The sequence below is a fragment of the Brachyhypopomus gauderio genome, chromosome 9 (genome assembly GCF_052324685.1).
Source record: "Brachyhypopomus gauderio isolate BG-103 chromosome 9, BGAUD_0.2, whole genome shotgun sequence".
In the NCBI taxonomy this organism is placed as follows: domain Eukaryota; kingdom Metazoa; phylum Chordata; class Actinopteri; order Gymnotiformes; family Hypopomidae; genus Brachyhypopomus; species Brachyhypopomus gauderio.
The window spans coordinates 3,458,395-3,481,903 of NC_135219.1; the positions used below are offsets into that span (position 1 = coordinate 3,458,395).

Below are 23,509 nucleotides of genomic sequence, written 5' to 3' on the forward strand. Positions count from 1 at the left end.
ATTGGCTTCAGACTCATAGTTCGCGTGCCTGTACGTACAATAACTAATGAAAGTTTTTGCTGTACCACAAACTAAAATAAATGAATTTTAAAAACTACTGAAATGGGCAATGATCGATGGAAGAAGACGGGAGTTCAGAAAAACGCAGTGATTAACCGAAGCCAGGATAAATCCCATATAAGTTCAAGGAGTTAAAGCTCGTGGGGTAAAACGAGGTCAATCTGCACAATGCGAACAAGTGTTTGATCCTGTGACTACAGTTCAAACAACTCTATCAGGAAGCCTTTCTACACCATGATAGTGTTTCCTGAAGGGTAATATCAGCGCACACGTGCACGCACGAGCTGCTTCCCTCACTACTGAGATTCAGTGTTAAAAGCAAAATCCACTGACGTTAGTGTACACGACTTTAGAGATTAGCGCCAGACCGCAGACTACCGCACGCGGCGTAGACGTAGACGTGCGCGCGCTTCACACCGCGCGCAGTAGTCTGCGGTCTGGCGCTAATCTCTACAGTTGTGCTCTCCTCCTCTCTTTGGTGATTAACGGTCCTCACTGACAAACTAAACGTTTATAAAAGCCGGTTGCCTGATGTGTGTGTACATAAAACCACAATTCCGCGGACGTAAACCATTCACCACAGTTAGGGGAAAAAACCCCAAACAAAACAAACACTCCACACACACACACACACACACACACACACACACACACAAGCTGCAGTTTCCCCAAGTCATTAATTAACAAGGAATCATAACATTTGTTTCAGTAGTTGTTCTGTGTCGTTTTAAATACGAATGGCTCCATTATTTCCTGAATGTCGAGTAAACATTGAGTGTGTTTTCAGTGGCATTAGCGGTTGGCGGTCCATTCCTGCGCAGAGCCGAACGCAAACGGCCCGATAACTCCGCAGACAAAGACTCTCCTTGCTCCGTTTGGACTTGTTTGAAGTCCGGTGGCATTCACTCGATTATTAAACTATCCTGTATTCACCTTCGATATTGTCGTGTCTGCAGAAGAGAAAAGCGGACACTCCAATGCAAACAGCACTTTCCCGTTTTCTTAAAAGGTAAATCCAAATGACAAAACGAATACCGAGCCAACATTCGTCGTCTACGAACACTGGACGGTTCACACGACCCATTGGTCTTTGTTGCCCGTAAAAACGTCACGCTCGGTGAAAGTGCCATACAAATAACGGGCAATTATAGACCCTAATACGGGACTAGTCAAAGTGGCCAGTACTTCATCGGAACACGGTGTCTGTTTTGTCACTATTAAGGCAAAGTTTGCGTAAATAGTGGTCATCAATCAGCGAATGGAGGGAGATATACCGTGATCTGCAGTAAAGTGCTGATAAACTGACCGAACTCCTTGGCGCGTTCGTGATGAAAGGACGCATTGCTAGAGAATGCGCATGCGCGGACAAACTCTCTCTCTCTCTCTCTCTCTCTCACACACACACACACACGCTTAAAAAATGTTGTTTCGTTACAACGCAGGATGGGTGTTGTCACTCACCTTCTCAATAGTATTTTGTCAGTATCGACGAGGAGTTTAGGGCCCTTTTTTGTTTAGTGCCCTTTTTGTACGAAACATACACAAAAACAAACACGCGTGCACACTCACTCACTCTGAAGAGACTAAAATTAGCTTGATTAAGGCAAACCACAGTCGTGCACGCGCAAACACTGTCAGTCTCTCTACAAACGTAATCGACTTAAACCCAGATCACTTCCTCCATCCATCCATCATATTTATTGGAGAACATAATGACAATTGATGTTGACAGGAAACTTAACACTACATACCATTCTCTTGCGGTCTTAGCTGTGACGAGGTTGTAAACTGTAATTATGTCGGAAGCTAATTTTAGCAGGAATGCTCCGAACTTTTATTTATGATACATTTTTTCAAGACATTCAAGGATATAATAGCAAAAAAACGATATACAAAAGCTGAATCTCACAATATAGCGATGCAGTGACTGAAGTTATTTCGGGGCTCTACAGCGATCACCTTTATTATCGGCCCAATACACCAAACCTTTGTAATTGTAGCTTAAATTTCCGTTTGTTATTTGTTCGGCTAACAAATAGCCCAACGGTTATTGCTTTTATGCGAATTCACGTTTTGCACTTTGCCTTATAAGATTATTACAATTATTATATGACTATGTCTCGATAAACCATTAAAAACAAATTTATGTTTGTTTTTTAACCTGTAATAGTATCATCAGTGTCGATAATACCAACAACCGTTAGCTGTTAAAACTTGAACACTCTTCCTGCCTTTTGCAACTGTGACAAGCCTGATCTCCCACAGAACGAGTGTTATGTAACAGCTTGGTAGCGAACAGGAGAATGGGGTGGACAGGCTCTCATACTGCTGGCAAATTAGACATCAGCATCTCTCACACACACACACACACACACACACACACACACACAGGCTCTGTTCGAAATAGACTACTACATACTGGATACTGCATACTGGACTCAGTATATACTGGATACTGCATACTGGTCCTCGTAGTAGTATGCAGTAGTTTCCAGTACGCGACAAAAGCAAAGCACACTACGGGGTCACGTGAACGTAGCGTTGCATGATGGGATGCAGTACACCACGAAGATAGCTCTGTTCGCGTACTGGAATATTTTGCGGAAGTAGTAGGTCATCCGGGTATGTTTCACGTATTGGAAATTTTCATTTTGGTCACATACTGCATACGGCATACTGATTTGGGGCTCGATCAGTACGCCAGTAGTATGTAGTAGGCTATTTCGAACACAGCCACACACTCAGGTTGGGGAAGAGAATGTCCTTCAGCTAAACTTCAGTTTTGTGTCCATCTTAAAGGTGCATTCTATGGGCGCGGTTCCAGTAGATCACCTGTTGTCGTGCGCGGTGTAGGCCCCGCCCATGACCTTCGACCCCGGACCGTGCTCTTCCAGCAAGCCTGGCGCTGACCTCAGCATTACAGCGCAGTTGCAGGGCGGTCACACCTGCATGGCTTTGAGCACGCTCAAGATAAGCGTGCGGAGAGTCCTGCTGACAGATGATCCACATTACAGCTAGGATAATCTCGCAGGGATTACAGATATGATAGTTACAACACCGAGATATTCTACTGGGCGACAGAGCAAAGCACCAACTAATATGAGTGAGAACAAATAATGACTGTGCATGCAGTGTCTAAAGGTGTGTGGCCATAGAAGTGCACTGTAAATCAGTCAATGAAAATAATTCCTTATACTATAAAGTTAGCTGGCTTACCTGAGAAATCTCTCAGCTCTACAGGAGTGATAACTGTAGAGATTCTGCACGAATGCTAACGCTGTGATAACAGTGCTGAACCAGCCATGTCAACTCCGCCACAGTTCCTTACCCATCATCACTTTAGTGTGTCGCGCGGTAGAAATAACCGGTTTTACAGCAGGACTGGATGACAGCAGCAGCTCGCCGAAAGGGCCCTGCCGAGGACCCGCTGTGGAGAGCACGTCGTCTGAGGGAGTGCGGGAACTTGGAGAACGAGAAGAATCCTCGTCTGGAGATCCAGCACACACTCGGGAACAAATCACTCAGAACAGCCACGAGTCACCGTGGACAACATGCCCGCTTCACACGTGCAGAGAGAGTGGGAGAAGAGAGAGAGAGAGAGAGAGAGAGAGAGAGAGTGAGAGAGAGAAGGGGGGAGGGTGGCAAATACTGGCCTAAGACAGCACCTGTCCTGTGTGTGTGTATTTTTGTACCTCCACTGTTTCAGTAGAAAGGAAAAGGAGAGGAATCATGTTGCAATGTTTCCAAAAAAAAAAAAGTGTGTGTGCACAGCAGCACAGAATGTGTTTAGTGTAAAATAAAAACAGCACGACCATGTAGGTTTGTTTGCTTTATTCGTTTACAGTTTAACATCAGCTGTAACAATGCAAGTTCCATAAGCTCTGCATCGTCCCATCACGAATCGCCCACAGCGAGCTCCTCCCATAGCTGTTCCTCCCTGACGCAAACCATCCCAGAACCCACAACCATGGCTTGAACACAGCAACTCTAGGGCCTTCCACCAGTGACATCGTCTGATGCCGTTTTGATCTGCGGCCGGAGGATTCCAGCCTTCGAGCGTCAGCTCCGGGCGTCGTGAGCTTGTCTGTGCCTTGGTGCGGCATGGCAGAACGCGATTGGGCGGGTTTGATCACCTGATCACCTGCAAACTAGCGCCAAGAGGATCCTAGAATGCGGGGGGAGTTACGGCAACGGTGCCGACGGTGGAGACGGCCACCGAGATGCTCGGCTGCCCTGTGAACTCCAGACCAGTAGCTTTTACAGCAGATACCTGGTGTGGCCGTTAATCTGTTACAAATAACGTCACAAACAGGAAAAACCTAAATAAACCCAGCATGGGACGGATCAGGCTGTTCTGTGCTGATTTCAATAGAGTATATCAGTTCTGAGCTCACGTCCCGACTAGACAGACCCCCTTGGGTTCGAAACTGCCAAAACTCGCAGACGTCTTCCCCAAAAAAGGTCACAGGGACCTCCCATTAGAAATGTGAATATTAGGGTAAAAAAACGTGTCTCGTTTATTGAATTAACGTGAAGTTATCCAGCCTAAGCTCACACACACACACACACACACACATACACACACACTTCGCTGCATCTAGCGCAGAGCTATTGCTCCTCACAACATAAAGCGTGGCACACTGCAACATTTCAGACTCACTAAACTGTAAAATACGCAAAATAACGTGTTAAAACGTGTCGGCTGTCATTCTGTCACATCTACCCATAAATAGGTACAGGTCACTTGCAAAAATATAAAATAAAATATTAAACAAATACACAGTTAAACCGTTAAGAGATCTTATCTGTGTGAATTCAGCCATCAGGCAGGATTGCTGATCTCAGAGTTTTCACGACAGCAGCTACATTTGTGTATGACGTGTAAAATCGGATTCTTCAGAGCCCTTTATGAACCAGGCATCAGGGCTGATCCGAGGTCAGCAACTCCCGCTCAAATAATGACAATCTCCCAGATATTTAAGATAAAGCCTGATCATAGGTCAGTTCTCAGCCTTGGTTCCGAGAGCCACACTTCAGCACCCTGAGAATCCACTCGTCAGCCATGGGAAAACCTACATCGAGCTGGACACAGTGCAAATGTGCAGGTCAAGCCGTGAGTACGTCTCTCCAGACCGAGATTCCAAACCACTTTTCCAAGTTGTTTGTGTCAGTGAAAGAGCAGGGGAGGTGGGGAAAAAAAAGGACACAGAGGACTCAAGACCAGAGCCACCAGGGGGCGCTACACTCAGGATGCACAACAACAAAACAGGATAAAAAATGTCCACTAGAATAGCAGCATCACATTATAATAAATCATTTTTAAAAAATGGACAGAAACATAAAAACAATGTTTATAAAAATCAGAACTGTTGAGTTACTAGCCAAGACCTACCCAAGAACTGTTACTTGTGAAATAAGTGATACAAACAATAAGATTAAGCAAACAAATTGAACTAAGCAAATTAAGTGAACGCACAATAACAAACTAGGCAGGCAGGGGCTGACGCACGTAAACCAAGGTGTCTGGACAACCGTCCGGGCTTATCCTGGAGAACACTGCCTGAACTTCACACGGCAGCACAAACAGTACACAGTATGCAGCAGATGGAGAATGAAGTCCATACTATGTACTACCAGCTGGACTCGAACAAGGCCCAACTCTGGCCACCTGATGGCACCGTTCCTCTAATCCAGGAACACGGCTGAGAACTGCTAAAAAATAAAAATACAAAACGGTACAAAACCGACCGGAAACAACTTGGGGTTTGACTTGTTCCATTTTCCAGTCTAAAAATATATATTTATGTATATCTGAATAAATCTACCCTACGCTGTGTGAGCGGTAGAGATATGACACGGTGTGTGTGCGTGAGCAGACGCAGCCGTCCAGGCTGTGGTTGGTCTGTGGTGGGGCTGCTGTGTGGGGCGCTGTGCTTCACCGGGCCAACCCCATCCACTCTCCACCTGTGCTCCGCCCTTTCCTTCTCTTCACATTTGGTGCGTCTATCTAGACCCGTAGCACGCTGCCCTCTGCCGCCCCCTGCTGGTAGTGCCTGTAACAGAGGGGGCGGCAGCAGGCCGGTTCCAAGTGTCTCATTCTCTCTGTCTCTTTCTCTCTCTTTCTCCTTGTGTGTGAGGTTTGCGGCCTGCTCTGGCATCCAGCTCTGGCTGAAGCCTGGGGCTCAGTTAAAGCCCAAGCCTGCGCCCTTAGGTCTCTGGGTGGCACGGAGCGGCTCGGTGATGCCCCGGCCATCGGGGCCCAGGCCCATCCCCGGAGACCAGCCCATAGTCTGCAGCATCCGGCTGCCCATGTTGGACTCTGGGATAGGAGGGGCGCCCTCTCCTATCACTCCTGAGTGAGAGAGAGAGAGAGAGAATTAATTAACTGTACGGCCATGTTTGCGAACATTGTTCTTAACACACACTATACATTTTACGCCCCTGAAACAGCATTTGAACATTATGACTGAACTCCAACACACATCACTGCCATGAACTTTCATCTCGCTGCCCTCCTCGGCGCACCAGTTCGGCTTGTGACGGCAGCAACGTTCATAGCGTGTACAGGAAATCTTTCTACGAGCCGTAGACGAGCGTAACGCTGGGCTTGGTGCGGTTGTGTAGGTCCAGTACGCCGACGTAACCCTCTGCTTGAACTGCTTTGTGCTGGTTGGCAGCATTCGAGGGCCCGAAGAACAAGGGGTCAGCCCTTATGAGTGTGCACTTGGTAGGAGGAGTACTGTTTGATTGGAACGCAGCCCTGTTATTCGGCTTTGTCTCTATGCTTGGAAAATTTTTTAATAACAATAAATAAATAATAGCAATAATAATTATTATTTTCCTTAGTGTATGTAGCTGCATTTCATGAAGGGTAAAATGGCTGTCCGGTAGGGACGTTTACACCCAGACACACATCACGTTCCAGCAGTCAATCATCTTTGTAAACGTGCCCTTCTGTTTGAAGGACAGACATTTCCAGGCTTACGTCTGGGATTCCCTGACCGACTGTGTTTATTGGCCCACCCTTTTCTCAAGGACCAAGAGAAGCAGATCCATCAGTAGGGGGAACCGAAGACGACAAAGCAAAGGGTATTGAGAAAGAGGGGAAGAAAAAAAAAAAAAAAAAAAAAAGCCCTCGAGGACCATGCGAGCAGCTGAAGGCGTGACTAGAAGCAGGACTAGAAGCAGGACTATAGACAGGACTCTTCCAGGTGCTAGCCAGCAGAAGGACCCCCTAATGGAGTCTGTTTAGCAGCACTGCCCAGGCTCTGTACCTTAGGAGCCCTCAGTACAAGTGGGAAAAGCACGACACTCAGTATTTCAAGAGTCAACGATCATTCTACAATTTCCCAACTGAATAAAAAGAATACCTCCCTATTCACATCGATTGTATGCACGATACTGGTGGGTATCGTGATAACAAGCTCACGATATATCGGTTGGCCCCACTCTGCCTTGCAGCCCCACCGTGCCTTCAGAGTGCTCATCCAGACACCAGCAGCTCTCCGACTACAGGCAGGACTTGTACTGTCAGAGCTTGTAGTCAGCTAACTAGAGGAATACCCACAAAGCCAGCGACCAAGAGACCAAGAAACCGGGAGACTGGTCAAGCAGAGACGCAGAAACAGAGGAGGAGGAAACAGAAGCGCATCACATGACTCGGTCACATGACTCAGCATCCGGTTAAAAGCAGGAAACGGTTCCTTGTGCACATCAGGTCTGCAGGTGTATGCACCTCCAACAGTGCTCGACTACACACTGCTCGGCTCCTTATCGCGCGCGCACACACACACACACCCTTTTAATCCCAGAGTACATTAGACCAACTCTTCCTATTCCAGCACCTCTGCTCGTAAAATTTAAATTTAAATCTGCTTCTTGGAGGATAATGCACTGACCCCTGACCCCCCCAGTTTGGGGTAATGTGTGGATGTGTGGGTAATGGAAGGGGGTGAGGTACACACCCTCCATGTCGCCACGAGCTACTGCAGGAAGTGATGCGTTCTAATGAAGCAACAGGATCTATGATCGAGCCTGCTAATCCAGGCACATGACCTCCCACTGGAGAGGAATTAGTGCTTTACCATGGCAACAACCCATGACCTCAAGCTAACAGGCTACTGTGGCGAGGAGTGTTCTGATTGGCAGAGTGTGGAGTGTGGAGGTTTGTCAGCATGCAAACACGTCACAGATATGGTGATAACAAGTGATCAGTTCTCACTAGTGATGAGTTCTTCTGGTTTTGTTGTTCATGATTCCATAATGTTTTCCTCAGAATTGAGTGATTCTACAATTTTTTTTTTCTCTGCTTGGTCTAAAAAAGTAACCGTTACTGACGATCACTTTTTTTCATTTTGGTGATACTTGAAGCCAGAAAGTTGCCATTTGAAATGACCTTAGTTTTGCATCATGTCTGTGATCTGCTTTTTTTCTTCTGCAAAATTAAACAACTGAATGAACATCCTCAGAGGCCAGTGATTCCATCATTTTTGCCAGGGGTTGTGTGTGTGTGTGTGTGTGTGTGTGTGTGTGTGTGGTACCTGTGCAAGAAGGATTGGCCATAGGTGCAGCCTTACGTCTCCTCTTTACATCACCTGTACACAATGAGCCGAGGTGACCACTCGTTTGTCTGTTCTCACACACACACACACACACACACACACACACACAGTTATAACCATCTCAGGTTGACTCGAGTGTAAAACAGGAACACTGAGGAGGTTTCTGAGAGGTCGGTGTTCACGCAGCCTCGAGTGAATCCTCATATCCAGATCAAACATCAGATTCAATTCTTTCAGTAATTCTGAAATGTCAGCACAAATCTCAGCACTGGGGGGCGAACAGTGTAGACGGATAACTTTTGGGGGGTGGACTGGGTCCTGGGGGGGCCTGATGCATCTACCTGCTCGCAGTTTTCAGTGAACAGCTTCTCCGATGGCCTCGGTCAGCTCTGGAATCCCAGCGGCACTGTGTGGGAGCACACACACACACACACACACACACACATAAATATCCTACACACTATCTCCACAAATACATTATGCACACTAAGCAGACATGACGCCTTGCTCTGAGCCCACACACTTGTACACAGTTAGAAACACATTACACACCAATAACACAGTGAAAGCTCACAGCAACATTAACACCTACAGCCACGCTACATGGAGACGTCACACTAATGGAAACAGTTGTGTATCCACACATCTTTTCCCCCTCCATCACTATGACCACGCCCACACCCACACCCCCACCCACGACTGCCTGGCTCACCTGTTCATGTCTGGACCCAGCACTGAACCACGGGCTACACAGCAAAAGTGAACACAGCACAATTAGACAACCGTTGGACGACACGATTTATCCTTCGCCGTGGTGATGGAGTGGAAGGTAAATACTGCACAGCTAACAGTGTGAGAATATAGAATATGGCCTAATGCTCTCGATTTACCAGCAGAGCAGGGCAAACACAGTGTGTGTGTGTGTGTGTGTAATTTACTCATGGGAATGCGGGTCCTGAGACAGTCTGGGTAGTCTCTCTACGGAAGAAGCACCCTAGATAGACAGAGAGAGAGAGAGAGAATACAAAACAATGGAGAGGAAAGGAGAAGGTAAACACAGTACTGTAACAAACATCCTTGCAGTGCACACACACACACACACACACACACACACACACACACACACACACACACACACACACACACACACACACACACACACACACACACACACACACACACACACACACACACACACCTGAGACTGCTGCAGAGAGGCCTGTCGAGCCAACCTGGCCTGGAATCCTGAACACAGAACACAAACAGCTTTTTGTTTTTCAACAGTGCCAAATCCAAACGCTGGATTTCACAGACAAATCTGCCCTCTAGAGGCCAACCATGTGAACTGCAGTGCTTGTTTAAAGAGTTTTGGACTGTGAGCGAGTGCGCACGAGTGTGTGTGTATGTGTGTGTGTGTGCATCTACCTCGCTGTGCTCCCTGTGACATCAGTGGGAACGCCCCAGTGAGGATGCTACTGAACACCGGGTCGTTCAGGTCCAGCTCGTTAGAGTCCCTTTCCCACCACGGAACCACGCCCGCAATCCCACAAGCTCCGCCCGATTCACCCTCGTAGAACCAATCACTTTGCTCATCATCACCTTGGAAACAGCATGCAAAAAATGTTAAATAAAAAATCTATTTAAAGAAGGTGTCCCATCACCCCAAACACTTTATATATGTGTTTAAATATATTTAAACAGAGCAAGAGTCCAGAGACCAGCAGGCAGTACCTTGTCTACCTTCATCGTTGGTGTACAGACCTCCGTCACTGCTGTTGCTCACACTGCTAGTTTCACTGTTACACACACACACACACAAGTTGTAGACATTTAATATTTCCACATCATAAACTGATCAACAAAACAGTCGAGAATACTCTTTTCTTTGGACTAGGCGGAGAGAGACGTGCGGTACCTCAAGAGCCGTCTCAGTTTTGTAGTTGAGGGGAGGGGAAAGATTTGAGGGAGGGAGGAGCAAACACTAACCACCTGTCACTCATATCTTCATCAGACGCCTTGTGCTCCTCCAGCTCCATCTTGTCTTTTCCGGAAGGCGTGGCCTCCTCGCTCTCCACGACCACGCCCTCATCCGTGGCGTCCGGGGCCAAGCGCGGAGCCGCCAGCTTCCTCTTCTTCACCCTGCCCTTGCTCGCATCACTTCCTTTCCCCTCTTCTCCGAGCCCCGCCTCCCTGCAACAGCCGCCTCCCCCTCCCGCCGGTTTAGGGAGGGGCGGCGCCAGCATGGTGGCGACCTCTAGTGGCGGGTCCACGGCCATGCGCTTCACCTTCCGACGCCGGCGGAGGCTCCTGGTGCCGAGCCCGTCGGCCCCGGCCGCGTCCTCGTGCCACAGCGGCCGCTTGGCCCGGCCCGAGTCGCCGGCGAGGGGGGCGCGTCGTTTGGCCCCCAGCTGCTCGTCCGAGTCGCTGTTGTTGTTGTCGCGCGCGTGGGCGCCCCCTGCTGCCGTGGAGGACCGGTAGTCTTTGTGCTCCTCCAGGCTGGACTCCGAGCCCTCGCTCAGGTGACAGGCGTCCCACGGCGGGTGGGGGTTGTCGGAGCGCCGCTTACGGCCCCGTCGCTTACGCGCCTGCCGCTTCAGCAGGCAGCCCACGGCCAGGGCGTGGTCACCACCGGCACCGTCGCCGAACCCTCCACGGGCCTGCTCCGAGCTCTCCTCCAGCGCCGACACCAGGTCGTGGACCAGCTCATCCATCGTCCGGCGAAAGTGCCTGAACATGCAACCAAAACCAGAGACACCACAGCCAAGAGAGAGACAGAGTGAAAGAGAGAGGGAGACAGAGAGTGAAAGAGAGAGGGAGGGAGACAGAGAGTGAAAGAGAGAGGGAGACAGAGAAAGAGAGAGGGAGGGACAGAGTGAAAGAGAGAGAGAGGGACAGAGTGAAAGAGAGAGGGAGGGACAGAGAGTGAAAGAGAGAGGGAGGGACAGAGAGTGAAAGAGAGAGGGAGGGACAGAGAGTGAAAGAGAGAGGGAGGGACAGAGAGTGAAAGAGAGAGGGAGGGACAGAGTGAAAGAGAGAGGGAGGGACAGAGAGTGAAAGAGAGAGGGAGACAGAGTGAAAGAGAGAGGGAGGGACAGAGAGTGAAAGAGAGAGGGAGGGACAGAGAGTGAAAGAGAGAGGGAGGGACAGAGAGTGAAAGAGAGAGAGAGACAGAGTGAAAGAGAGAGAGAGACAGAGTGAAAGAGAGAGAGGGGCAGAGTGAGAGAGAGGGAGGGACAGAGTGAGAGAGAGGGAGGGACAGAGAGTGAAGGACAGAGAGTGAAAGAGAGAGGGAGGGACAGAGTGTGAAAGAGAGAGGGAGGGACAGAGTGTGAAAGAGAGAGGGAGGGACAGAGTGTGAAAGAGAGGGAGGGACAGAGAGTGAAAGAGAGAGGGAGGGACAGAGAGTGAAAGAGAGAGGGAGGGACAGAGTGAAAGAGAGAGGGAGGGACAGAGTGAAAGAGAGTGAAAGAGAGAGGGAGGGACAGAGAGTAAAAGAGAGAGGGAGAGACAGAGTGAAAGAGAGAGGGAGAGACAGAGTGAAAGAGAGAGGGAGGGACAGAGAGGGAGGGGAGGAGAGAAATGGACCATGGTAGGAAGAAACAAAGGAAGCAGAATAGGGATGATCAGACACCATTACAGGCAACAGTCATTTGTAGGTGTAGACGGTACGTAATGGAAGACATAATGAGGAGTCCAGACAAATAAACACCAGGAAACAGGAAAGTTTTTGCTTTTAACACTTGTACCCGGGACGATCTTTACGAGATCTCCTCCTAATTCACCACCAGACACCCAGTCGCAGTAATCACAGCTCGGCACCAGTAATAACCAAACGTTTACTTACTAACTAATCAATAAAACCACCTCAACGTCAGTGATATCATAACTGCACAGCCTTTGAATCTCTCAACAGTTTATGTGCGAGAACAAACAAGGCAGTTGGAGACAGACCCGCCGAGTGTGTGAACATACGCCGAATACACCGATATAAACACACACACAACAAAATGGCCAACGACTGTAGACGGACTACATGTACTAAAGCAGCCGGCGAACGTTTATATCTGAACACACACACACGGCAAACGTACCAGCTGGTTCCCGCTTTACCGAAGTTCTTAATATCAGCTGCACGGAACATTAACCCCCCCTGGAAAACAATTAATATTCTACGGGGAAAAGAACAAGGAGGCCACCATAGTGGCTCATATAAAACAGCGGAAACGAATTATAAAAGTTAGAAACCTGTTTCCGGTGACGTAGAGCGTGAGACAGCACTTTCCAAAATAAAAGTTCGCTCGAGCGACGATAGTCCAAATTATTATAGTGTTCAGTAATGATCAGATAAGTGAAATATAAACGCTCATGCTGGGTGTGCTAATCAAAAGTTCATACTTGCAGTACAAATTAATTAATATTTTAATTTTAACATCGTGTACGTTTCCGTTGTGCTGTAAAAACACTCCACAAGACCTCTGCAGATGATCTGTGGTATCTTACATTATCTTCCTGAAAGAGGACACTCCCATTAGGGAATACCGTTGCCGTTGCCGAGTTGGCAATAATGTTTGTGTGGTGTTCGGTGTGATGCTCCAGGCAAGATTCTGCCATGAAACCTTGGGTCCTGGCATTCTTGTGGATCTAACCACCTACCTAAGAAGGTGGTTTCTAGTGTTGCCCTCCAATACTCCAGTGAGGTCTAAATGAAAGCTTCTGTGGTCTTTTATAGAGGGTGGGTATTTGAATGTGTGTTTGAATGCATTTGAATGCCCAGATGTGTGACACTTGCACATTTGCTTGCTTGGATTCATTTGCTTGCTTGTAGTCTAACCAAGTAATTCTTATGTTGGTCTGTCTGGTCTTGGAGTCCTTGTGGGTGGCTATATCTGTCAGTAGGTGGCACTCTGAGCCTCTGTTGTTGTCAACCTCTATCGGAGTGGTGTTCATAGACCTGGGGGGTGTTCCAAGAAGCGGGTTAAGCGAGAAAACCCGGGTAAGTTAACTCAGAGTTCACGGAAACTCGAGGTTTTCCGTTCCAGAAACCGAGCTTAGAGAGAACCGGAGTCAGTTACTATAGCAACTTATGCTCTGAAGCTAACCTGCTCGCTGGCAGGTTAACTTGGACCCATATATGTAAATGCTGCAGCCCGGAGCCCCGGTGGGCATGGGTAAAGAGCGGAGCATGTGTCAATCATTATCGAATGCAGCCAATCAGATACTAGACTTTCGTTGTCAATCAATTTTTATTAAGCCAATTATCAGCCAGAGTTAGCTGTCAATAATTTTTTACTGCAGCCAATCATCTTAACAGATCTGCCAAATGAAGGCGGAAACTGCACGGAGAAGCTCTTTAAACAGAAGTATATGCCATTCTTGCACAAAAGTAGCTGAATAAAAACATTAGAAGAGCCATGACTTTAGACATTTTTAAATCAAAGTTTAAAATACTTCTCACTTGTTATTCTGGAACGACAGTTTAATGTTTTTTTCCCTTTATTGCACGTATTGCATCATTTACATCATATATATATATGTATATATATATATATATATATATATATATATATATATATATATATATATATATATATATATATATGGCGAGTGTAAATTGTTAGCGGAGGGGAGGTGTAAATGGACACAAATTAAGTATTATATCGCGATCGATCGCCAAGTATAAACGCCTCTGCCGAGCAGAGCGTTGAGTAGCGATTTCGATTGGAGGATCGTGCTCTATTTTTTATTATTAATTTTTTTGCTGATGCTGGTCCAGCGTGTCGCGTGCCACTGATTATGCCTCGGCGTGCCAACGGTGGCCCGCGTGCCATAGGTTTCCGACCCCTGCTGTAGAGCCTTTGAATATTAAAACCATTGTCGAAATTAAGTTCAGATGTGACCAGCAATGGAGCGCAAGTAAAAGAAGGACGCAATCACACAGTCTCATTGAAAATGTAGGATTTAATGAATAAAGTGCACCAACGCAAAACCCGTAACATAATCCAAGTAAAGTTTGAAGACCAGTATTTTTTTACATAATCAGGCATTGCTTTTAATCGTCATAATTATGGAGAGCTAGCTAGCTATCGTATGCTCACCGTGTATCTTTCGCCAAGAGAAATTCGTGGGCAGAGTTTAATTACATCTTTGCGGGAGTCATTGAGTTGGATTAACTCTGATTTGATCAACTCTGTCCGATAACTCCAACACTCCATCGTCATTTGATTATATCAAAACAATACTAGTCTTCAAACTTTATTTGGATTATGTCACGGGTTTTGCGTTGGTGCACTTTATTCATTAACTCCTACATTTTCAATGAGACTGTGTGATCGCGTCCTTCTTTTACTTTACTTGCTGAACTTAATTTCTACAATGGTTATAATATTCAAAGGCTCTACAGCAGGGGTCGGCAACCTATGGCACGCGGGCCACCGTTGGCACGCCGAGGCATAATCAGTGGCACGCGACACGCTGGACCAGCATCGGCAAAAAAATTAATAATAATAAAAAATAGAGCACGATCCTCCAATCGAAATCGCTACTCAACGCTCTGCTCGGCGGAGGCGTTTATACTTAGCGATCGATCGCGATATAATACTTAATTTGTGTCCATTTACACCTCCCCTCCGCTACCAATTTACACTCGCCACATATATATGATGTAGAAATGATGCAATACGTGCAATAAAGGAAAAAAACATTAAAGTGCCGTTCCAGAAAAATAAGTAAGAAGTATTTTAAACTTTGATTTAAAAATGTCTAAAGTCATGGCTCTTCTAATGTTTTTATTCAGCTACTTTTGTGCAAGAATGGCATATACTTCTGTTTAAAGAGCTTCTCCGTGCAGTTTCCGCCTTCTTTTGGCAGATCTGTTAAGATGATTGGCTGCAGTAAAAAATGATTGACAGTTAACTCTGGCTGATAATTGGCTCAATAAAAATTGATTGACAGGTTTAAAGCCTGGTTTATACTTTCGCGAGCGACCGTAGCGCGCGGCTCCGCCCACCTCGCGCGACCCTGCGCGAGCGATGTAGGCGTTTATACTTTCGCGAACGTCGCGAGCGTCGCTGCAGTGTTCTCCGAAACGATAGGTGGCAGTGGAGAATAAAAAACCCCTGCAAAACCGGGGAAAGAACATTTTTACCTGACCAGAGACCGTATATATTCACATCAGGCATCAAACGTAATTATGGCTTTGCAGTGTTGTCCGAAACGATACGTTAACAAATACGAGCCTCTTGTAATTCCAGGGCGAAACATGAGAGAACGTGAAGACGTTAAGATTGGGCGTTTTGAAAATAAACAACCATAAACTAATGTGATTAAAAAAGCGAATTATTTCGATTCATTTCGAGTATATGTATAAATATTTAAGTTTACCGTGCTGGGAAATATTGAAATGGACCTTTAAAGTGACGTACAAGTGCTTTGATTCCACCTTGTATAGGTGTATGAACCCGGCAAACATGACTTTGTCCATCGCGCTGAAGCGCAGCGCGCGCGCGAAGTTAAAATTCGAGAGGTGCACGACCTCGCGCCGCGACAGCGCGCGAGGCCCTCGCGCACGGGCGGAGCCACAGCGATTACGTCATTTTCGCCGCGCGGACCCTCGCGCCGCTCGCGGCGCGTCGAGTATAAACGCGACCGACAAAGTCATGTTTGCAGGGTTCATACACCTAAACAAGTTGGAATTAAAGCACTTGTACGGCACTTTCAAGGTCCATTTCAATATTTCCCAGCACGTTAAACTGAATTAAGTTAAATATTTATACATATACTCGAAATGAATCGAAATAATTCGCTTTTTTAATCACATTAGTTTATGATGTTTATATACGGTCTCTGGTCAGGTAAAATGTTCTTTCCCCGGTTTTGCAGGGTTTTTTTATTCTCCACTGCCACCTATCGCCACCTATCGTTTCGGGGGACACTGCAGCGACGCTCGCGACGTTCGCGAAAGTATAAACGCCTACACCGCTCGCGCAGGGTCGCGCAAGGTGGGCGGAGCCGCGCGCTACGGTCGCTCGCGAAAGTATAGGCTGTAAGCCTGGTGAAAGCCTGGTTTAAGCCTGGTTAAAGCCTGGTTTATACTCGACGCGCCGCGAGCGGCGCGAGGGTCCGCGCGGCGAAAATGACGTAATCGCGGTGGCTCCGCCCGTGCGCGAGGGCCTCGCGCGCTGTCGCGGCGCGAGGTCGTGCACCTCTCGAATTTTGTAACTTCGCGCGAGCGCCGCGCTTCAGCGCGATGGACAAAGTCATGTTTGCCGGGTTCATACACCTAAACAAGGTGGAATTAAAGCACTTGTACGTCACTTTAAAGGTCCATTTCAATATTTCCCAGCACGTTAAACTTAATTAAGTTAAATATTTATACATATACTCGAAATGAATCGAAATAATTCGCATTTTAATCACATTATTTAATGGTTGTTTATTTTCAAAACGCCCAATCTTAACATCTTCACGTTCTCTCATGTTTCGTCCTGGAATTACAAGAGGCTCGTATTTGTTAACGTAATTTCAACATTTTAATGTACTTTAGCCTAAATTCCAGCACTTTTCAAACCTGAAACACAAAGCAACATTAAAATGCGTCAGGTAAATGTTCATTCCCCTTTTTTTAGGGGTGTTTCTTTATACTACCACATATAGTTTCGGACAACATTGCAAAGTCATATTTATGTTTGATGCCTGGTGTATATATACGGTCTCTGGTCAGGTAAAATGTTCTTTCACCGGTTTTGCAGGGGTTTTTTATTCTCCACTGCCACCTATCGCCACCTATCGTTTCGGAGAACACTGCAGCGACGCTCGCGACGTTCGCGAAAGTATAAACGCCTACACCGCTCGCGCAGGGTCGCGCGAGGTGGGCGGAGCCGCGCGCTACAGTCACTCGCGAAAGTATAATTAAGCCTGGTTTATACTTTCGCGAGCGACCGTAGCGCGCGGCTCCGCCCACCTCGCGCGACCCTGCGCGAGCGGTGTAGGCGTTTATACTTTCGCGAACGTCGCTGCAGTGTTCTCCGAAACGATAGGTGGCGGTGGAGAATAAAAAACCCCTGCAAAACCGGGGAAAGAACATTTTTACCTGACCAGAGACCGTATTTAAACACATCAGGCATCAAACGTAAATATGGCTTTGCAGTGTTGTCCGAAACGATACGTTAACAAATACGAGCCTCTTGTAATTCCAGGGCGAAACATGAGAGAACGTGAAGATGTTAAGATTGGGCGTTTTGAAAATAAACAACCATAAACTAATGTGATTTAAAAAAGCGAATTATTTCGATTCATTTCGAGTATATGTATAAATATTTAACTTAATTAAGTTTAACGTGCTGGGAAATATTGAAATGGACCTTTAAAGTGACGTACAAGTGCTTTAATTCCACCTTGTATAGGTGTATGAACCCGGCAAACATGACTTTGTCCATCGCGCTGAAGCGCGGCGCGCGCGCGAAGTTACAAAATTCGAGAGTTGCACGACCTCGCGCCGCGAAAGCGCGCGAGGCCCTCGCGCACGGGCGGAGCCACAGCGATTACGTCATTTTCGCCGCGCGGACGCTCAGTATAAAGCCTAGCAAGATGGCGGAGTGAGTAGACGCTTTCTACCGAGGTCTGCACAAAAAAGTTCATGAAACGCGGTATAACCCTGACTATTTGATCGCTGGCACAAATAGCTCTTTAAAAGATAACAGACACAACAATTACAGCAGAATGCCCAACCAGAAGGGAGCAAAAAGAGGGCTAGAAACCTCCAAATCCAGATCCGCATCAGAGAATGCCAATGAGGCCAATGCTACAACCGGTAACGCGTTATTTGATAGCTGCCACGACTACGCGGCATCTCCGATAACACTGACAATGAATGACGAGGAAGTTGACAACTTTCCTGACCTCCCTGTTACACCTCTGAAATCTCCAGCTCCTAAGAAGATGATGTACGAACGCAGCTGCCCTAATCCGTCTGCCACTAACGAGATAATATCCAGTCTGTCTGCGCTAATAAACACCAGATCTGATAACATCGAGAGCATGGTGAAAGAGAATACGCTAAGGATTGAGGGTCTCAAAAAAACTATTGACTTTGTCTGCGCTGAAGTGAAGGAGGTGAAGGGAAAAGTGAAGGACCTGGAAAAAAAAGTAACAAGAGAGGAAGGGCGGGTATATAACTGTCAGCAGAGGTTAGCTGAGTTGGAAAGATACTCCAGGAGATGGAATCTCAGACTACAAGGAGCTGAGGAAATGGAGAAAGAAGATGTGCGAAGAAAAGTGATAGACATTTGCCAGTCAGTTTTGCCAGAACATAAACATAAGCTGACCGAGGCCATCGATACAGTTCACCGACTTGGAGCCAAGCGACCAGGAAGCACCAAACCCAGAGGAATCATCATTCAGTTCACCTCTAGAGTCCTCAGAGATGCAACATGGAAAGCTGCCAAGACATCATCCTACCTGAAGGACAACCACCTGAGATTCACTGAGGACTTATCTAAGGAGGACAGGGAACAACGCAATAAACTATGGCCCATGATAGATAAAGCCCGCAAGGAGGGTAAGCCAGCCTATTTCATTGGAGGTCGCGGTTTTATCAGCGGAGCAGAAGTCCTACCTCCTCAATAAGCATTCTCTTTAGCTTTAAAGATAACAATTCTGTGAACTTATTTACACAATGAACCTGGTCTATACTTTTGACTACACTTTTGATTCTCTTTTAACAATTTATATCTGCCCTTAGTTATTATATCATTCTGTTTAAAAAAAAAAAAAAATACTTACCTTGTTGGCTATTTAGTCAGGTTACTCACTGCTCGATTTCTTAAAGTGTGCAGCACCCGGTCCCCTTTTTCCCTGTTCTGTGAACACAGCCTTAGCTTTAAAGACTTATTACTTGTTCTCTTTGTTAATTTTCACTAGTAACTTTGTCTCTTTCATTAGTTTCTCTTAACGCCAGGGGTTTAAGACAAACCTGTAAACGCAAAGCATTATTCTTATTTGCTAAACAACTTAAAACTGACTTTTGTTTCTTTCAAGAGAGTCATTCCACTTCTGCAGACAATAATTTCTGGAAATCTCAATGGGGAAATGAAATCTGGTTGTCTCATGGTTCTGAGCGCTCCGCGGGTGTTGCCACATTTAAAAATAATTTCTCTGGAGCTATATTACACTCTGACTGCGACACCCTAGGACACTACATATGCTCAGTAATTGGTTGCCATCACAATACCTTTATTCTATTTAATATATATGGTTACAATAATAAAACTGAAAATGACAAACTATTTGAGTCTTTAGAAGAAAGAATTACTTTATGGCTTTCTAGATACCCAGACTCAATCCTTATAATTGGCGGGGACTTTAACATTGCCTTAGATGATACGATCGATAGAGTGCCTCCAAGGCAACAAACCTCATACAGTGCCAACTTAAAAAATTTTATGGAGAAATTCAGTGTTGTTGATATTTGGAGAGAAAAATCCCCAGATGCCAAAATCTTTACATGGAGCAATAAAACAGGATCTAGGCAATCCCGTATAGATTTTTGGCTTATCTCTAATTATGTTAATAAAGACAATATAGCTGTTAATGTTCTGGCCACCCCTCTTACGGATCATAGAGCTATTCACATTACCATCCAAATTTGTGCTCCTGATAACACACATTATAAATGTTCTTACTGGAAACTAAATAATTCCTTGCTAAAGCATGATATGGTGAAGGTTCAAATTAATAAATTGATTATATATTATTGGAATAAGGCTATCAAGGAGGGGTCCTTCTGCAGCAATTGGGAACTCTTCAAGTTTGAAACCGGAAAATTCTTAAGACAATATGGGAGCCGAATTTCTAAACTGAGGAAAGCTGAAGAAGCAGATATTATAAGTAAGATTACCTCTTATTACCGTAAATCCCCAGAAGAAATAATGGAGGAAGATAAGTTGAATCTAATCGAACTTCAAAACAAACTGGATGTCTTATATAAACATAAGGCTGAAGGCGCCTTCATTAGATCTAGGAAACGATGGTTAGAGGAGGGAGAGCAAAACTCTGCTTACTTTTTCAGGCTTGAAAAATACAGATCAAAATCAAACTCTATTTATCAACTAAACATTAATGACACTATCTCCAACAATCCTAGACAAATTGCTACATTTTGTGCAAAATTTTACTCTGACTTATACAGCTCGAAATATAATGAAGAGATTTCTGTACCATTTCTTAACAATATTCAAAATTTAAAAACTATTAATGTAGACGATAAAAACTATTGTGACAGCCCTTTGACCATGGAGGAAATCTCTAAATGCATAAATGCATTGAAGGCCAATAAATCTCCCGGCACAGATGGTTTATCTGCTGAGTTTTATCAATCATTCTCTAATCATATAGCTCCTTTTCTCCTGCAGGTTTTTCTAGAAAGTATAGAGAATAACACTCTTCCTCCTACCCTGACTCAAGGTCTAATAACGCTCATTCCGAAACCTAACAAAGATTTACTCTCTATTGATAATTGGAGACCTATATGTTTACTCAATAATGATTATAAGATTTTAGCTTTAATACTTACTAACAGAATTACAGAGGTTTTGGACACAATTATTGATGAGACACAGTCAGGCTTTATGAGGAATAGGCACATCTCTAACAATATCAGACTAGTTCTAGACCTACTCGATTACTCATATTTGTTGCCTGATGATAGTTTTATTCTCTTGCTGGACTTCTATAAGGCATTTGATACAATTGAACATCAATTCATTTTTCAATCTCTGGAAAAATTTGGTTTTGGTCCCTTCTTCTGTAACACTATCAAAACATTATACTCCAATAGTAATAGTTCTATCAAAATGCCATATGGCTCCACCCCTAGATTTGACCTGAAACGAGGTATTCGCCAAGGATGTCCCATTTCACCATATTTATTCTTACTTTGTTCACAAATTCTTGCAACTCATGTCTCCAATAGTGCTGTACAAGGAATCACTATAGCCGATAAAGAGCTTCTAATCAGTCAATTGGCTGATGACACCACAATCTTTTTAAGGAATGCAAACCAGATCCCTCTCGCCTTAGATATGATTAGTGCCTTTTCCAAGGCCTCTGGTTTATGTCTAAATTTGAACAAGTGCGAATTGCTGGCAATTAAAGATAGCCCAGCAAATATTATTTGCAACATCCCTGTTAAACAAGAAGTTTCTTATTTAGGAATTTTAGTCTCTAAAGACCAAAATTTAAGGTGCTCTTCAAACTTTACACCAATTATACAGAAAACCAAAAATAAACTAAACCAGTGGCTGCAGAGGGACTTATCTCTTAAAGGTAGAGTATTGATCACTAAAGCTGAAGGATTATCTCGATTAACATATGCTGCTCTCTCCTTACACTTAGATAACAAAATTGCTAAAGATATTGATTGCATGCTCTTTAATTTTATATGGAAAAACCGTACACATTATATTAGAAAAACTGTTGTTATGAATAACTATGATTCAGGTGGTCTTAATTTTCTGGATTTCTCTACCCTCAATCACGCTTTCAAAATTAATTGGGCTAAACACTTCTTTAAGAACCCGACTTCTATCTGGAACCTTATACCATATCATGTTTTCCTGCGTGTTGGTGGCCTTAACTTCATTTTTAACTGTAGTTACAATGTTGAGAAACTTCCTGTAAAACTCTCCTCTTTCCATAAGCAGGTACTCCTAGCGTGGACCCTCATTTATAAACACAACTTCTCCCCACACAAATACATTATCTGGAACAACAGAGATATTTTGTTTAAAAACAAGTCACTTTTCTTTGAGGCTTGGCTTCAAAATGGAATCCTACTAGTGGCTCAACTTGTTAATAAGGAAGGACGTTTACTCAATTACAGTGAATTCTGCTCATTATATAATTTTCCAGTTAGTCTCCAGGAATTCTCCATGGTAATTGATGCGATACCCTCGGGCACTTTAATGCTGTTGAAAAACACTAATTATACTCTGTCTGTTCCACTCAGTCTCCCTGACCTATCTGAATCCCCTATAGGGAAAATCTGCTTTTCACAGGAGAACGAGAAGAGTAATAAGGGAATACGCAGGCTATTCCAAGAAATTATCATATCTCGTCCATATATAACATTCTATTGGAACCGTTATGTCCCAGATATCCACTGGAGAATGGTTTGGTTGATCCCTAATAAATATTTAATTGTAAACAAGGTGAAGGAAGTGTCTTTTAAAATTCTCCATAAAATCTACCCTGCTAAGCACTATATGACAAAATTTAAAAAAGACATAAATATTAATTGCAGTTTTTGTGATGGCCCTCCAGAATCTGTAACACATCTTTTTTGGCTTTGCTCCTTCACACAAAGGTTTTGGAAGGAGTTTAGTAAATTTATTAATAACCACATTTTAAGGAATTTCACCTTATGCTGGGAAAATGTCTTATTTTGCTTCTATAGTTTCCCCAGAAAGGATGCAAAATGTTTTTTTATAATAAATTTGCTTATTCTTTTTGCTAAATTTTATATTCATAAATGCAAATTTGCTAATAAAACACCATGTTTTCCTCACTTTATCAAAGATGTGGAATTATATGTGAAATCAATATCAGACTCTACGAATGAAAAGGCTCAAAGGACAATTTCTATATGTACCTATTTACATGTTTTTGTTTAATTAACACCCCTGGTCGTTTGTTCTCATGTTTGTATACCTGTTTTGTATACCTGTATTGTATTTGAATATTGCCAATAAAAAAAAAAAATAAAAAAAAAAAGAGTATAAAGCCTGGTTTATACTTTCGCGAGCGACCGTAGCGCGCGGCTCCGCCCACCTCGCGCGACCCTGCGCGAGCGGTGTAGGCGTTTATACTTTCGCGAACGTCGCGAGCGTCGCTGC

General features: G+C 44.9%; 1 protein-coding gene across 4 annotated transcripts; it reads right to left on the bottom strand.

The window, feature by feature from the left end:
* Positions 1–3,876: 3,876 nt before the first annotated feature.
* Positions 3,877–12,831, bottom strand: gpatch2 (G patch domain containing 2). Of its 4 annotated transcripts, none has more exons than XM_077016494.1 (10): positions 12,713–12,831; positions 10,611–11,348; positions 10,353–10,417; positions 10,047–10,220; positions 9,820–9,866; positions 9,560–9,615; positions 9,334–9,367; positions 8,963–9,027; positions 8,601–8,689; positions 3,877–6,412 (listed from the first exon to the last, which is right to left on the bottom strand). In XM_077016494.1, exons 1-10 carry the CDS (start codon positions 12,760–12,762, stop codon positions 6,243–6,245), a joined length of 1,488 nt encoding a protein of 495 aa, XP_076872609.1. In that variant the 5' UTR covers positions 12,763–12,831; the 3' UTR covers positions 3,877–6,242. The 4 variants fall into 4 exon arrangements, 3 of the variants coding, with proteins under 3 accessions (XP_076872609.1, XP_076872608.1, XP_076872610.1); XM_077016493.1 differs by having other exon boundaries at positions 10,608–11,348; XM_077016495.1 differs by lacking the exon at positions 12,713–12,831 and adding an exon at positions 12,466–12,668 and having other exon boundaries at positions 10,608–11,348.
* Between the last annotated feature and the right edge of the window lie 10,678 nt (positions 12,832–23,509).

What these genes read in the sequence shown, in the direction of transcription:
- gpatch2 (XM_077016493.1), bottom strand. Translation starts at nt 12,762, where the DNA reads ATGTTCCGTGCAGCTGATATTAAGAACTTCGGTAAAGCGGGAACCAGC. An exon ending in GGTAAAGCGGGAACCAGCTG is followed by an intron (nt 11,349 to 12,712) that starts GTACGTTTGCCG and finishes TTGCATGTTCAG; the next exon opens with GCACTTTCGCCGGACGATGG. An exon ending in CAACGATGAAGGTAGACAAG is followed by an intron (nt 10,221 to 10,352) that starts GTACTGCCTGCT and finishes GCTGTTTCCAAG; the next exon opens with GTGATGATGAGCAAAGTGAT.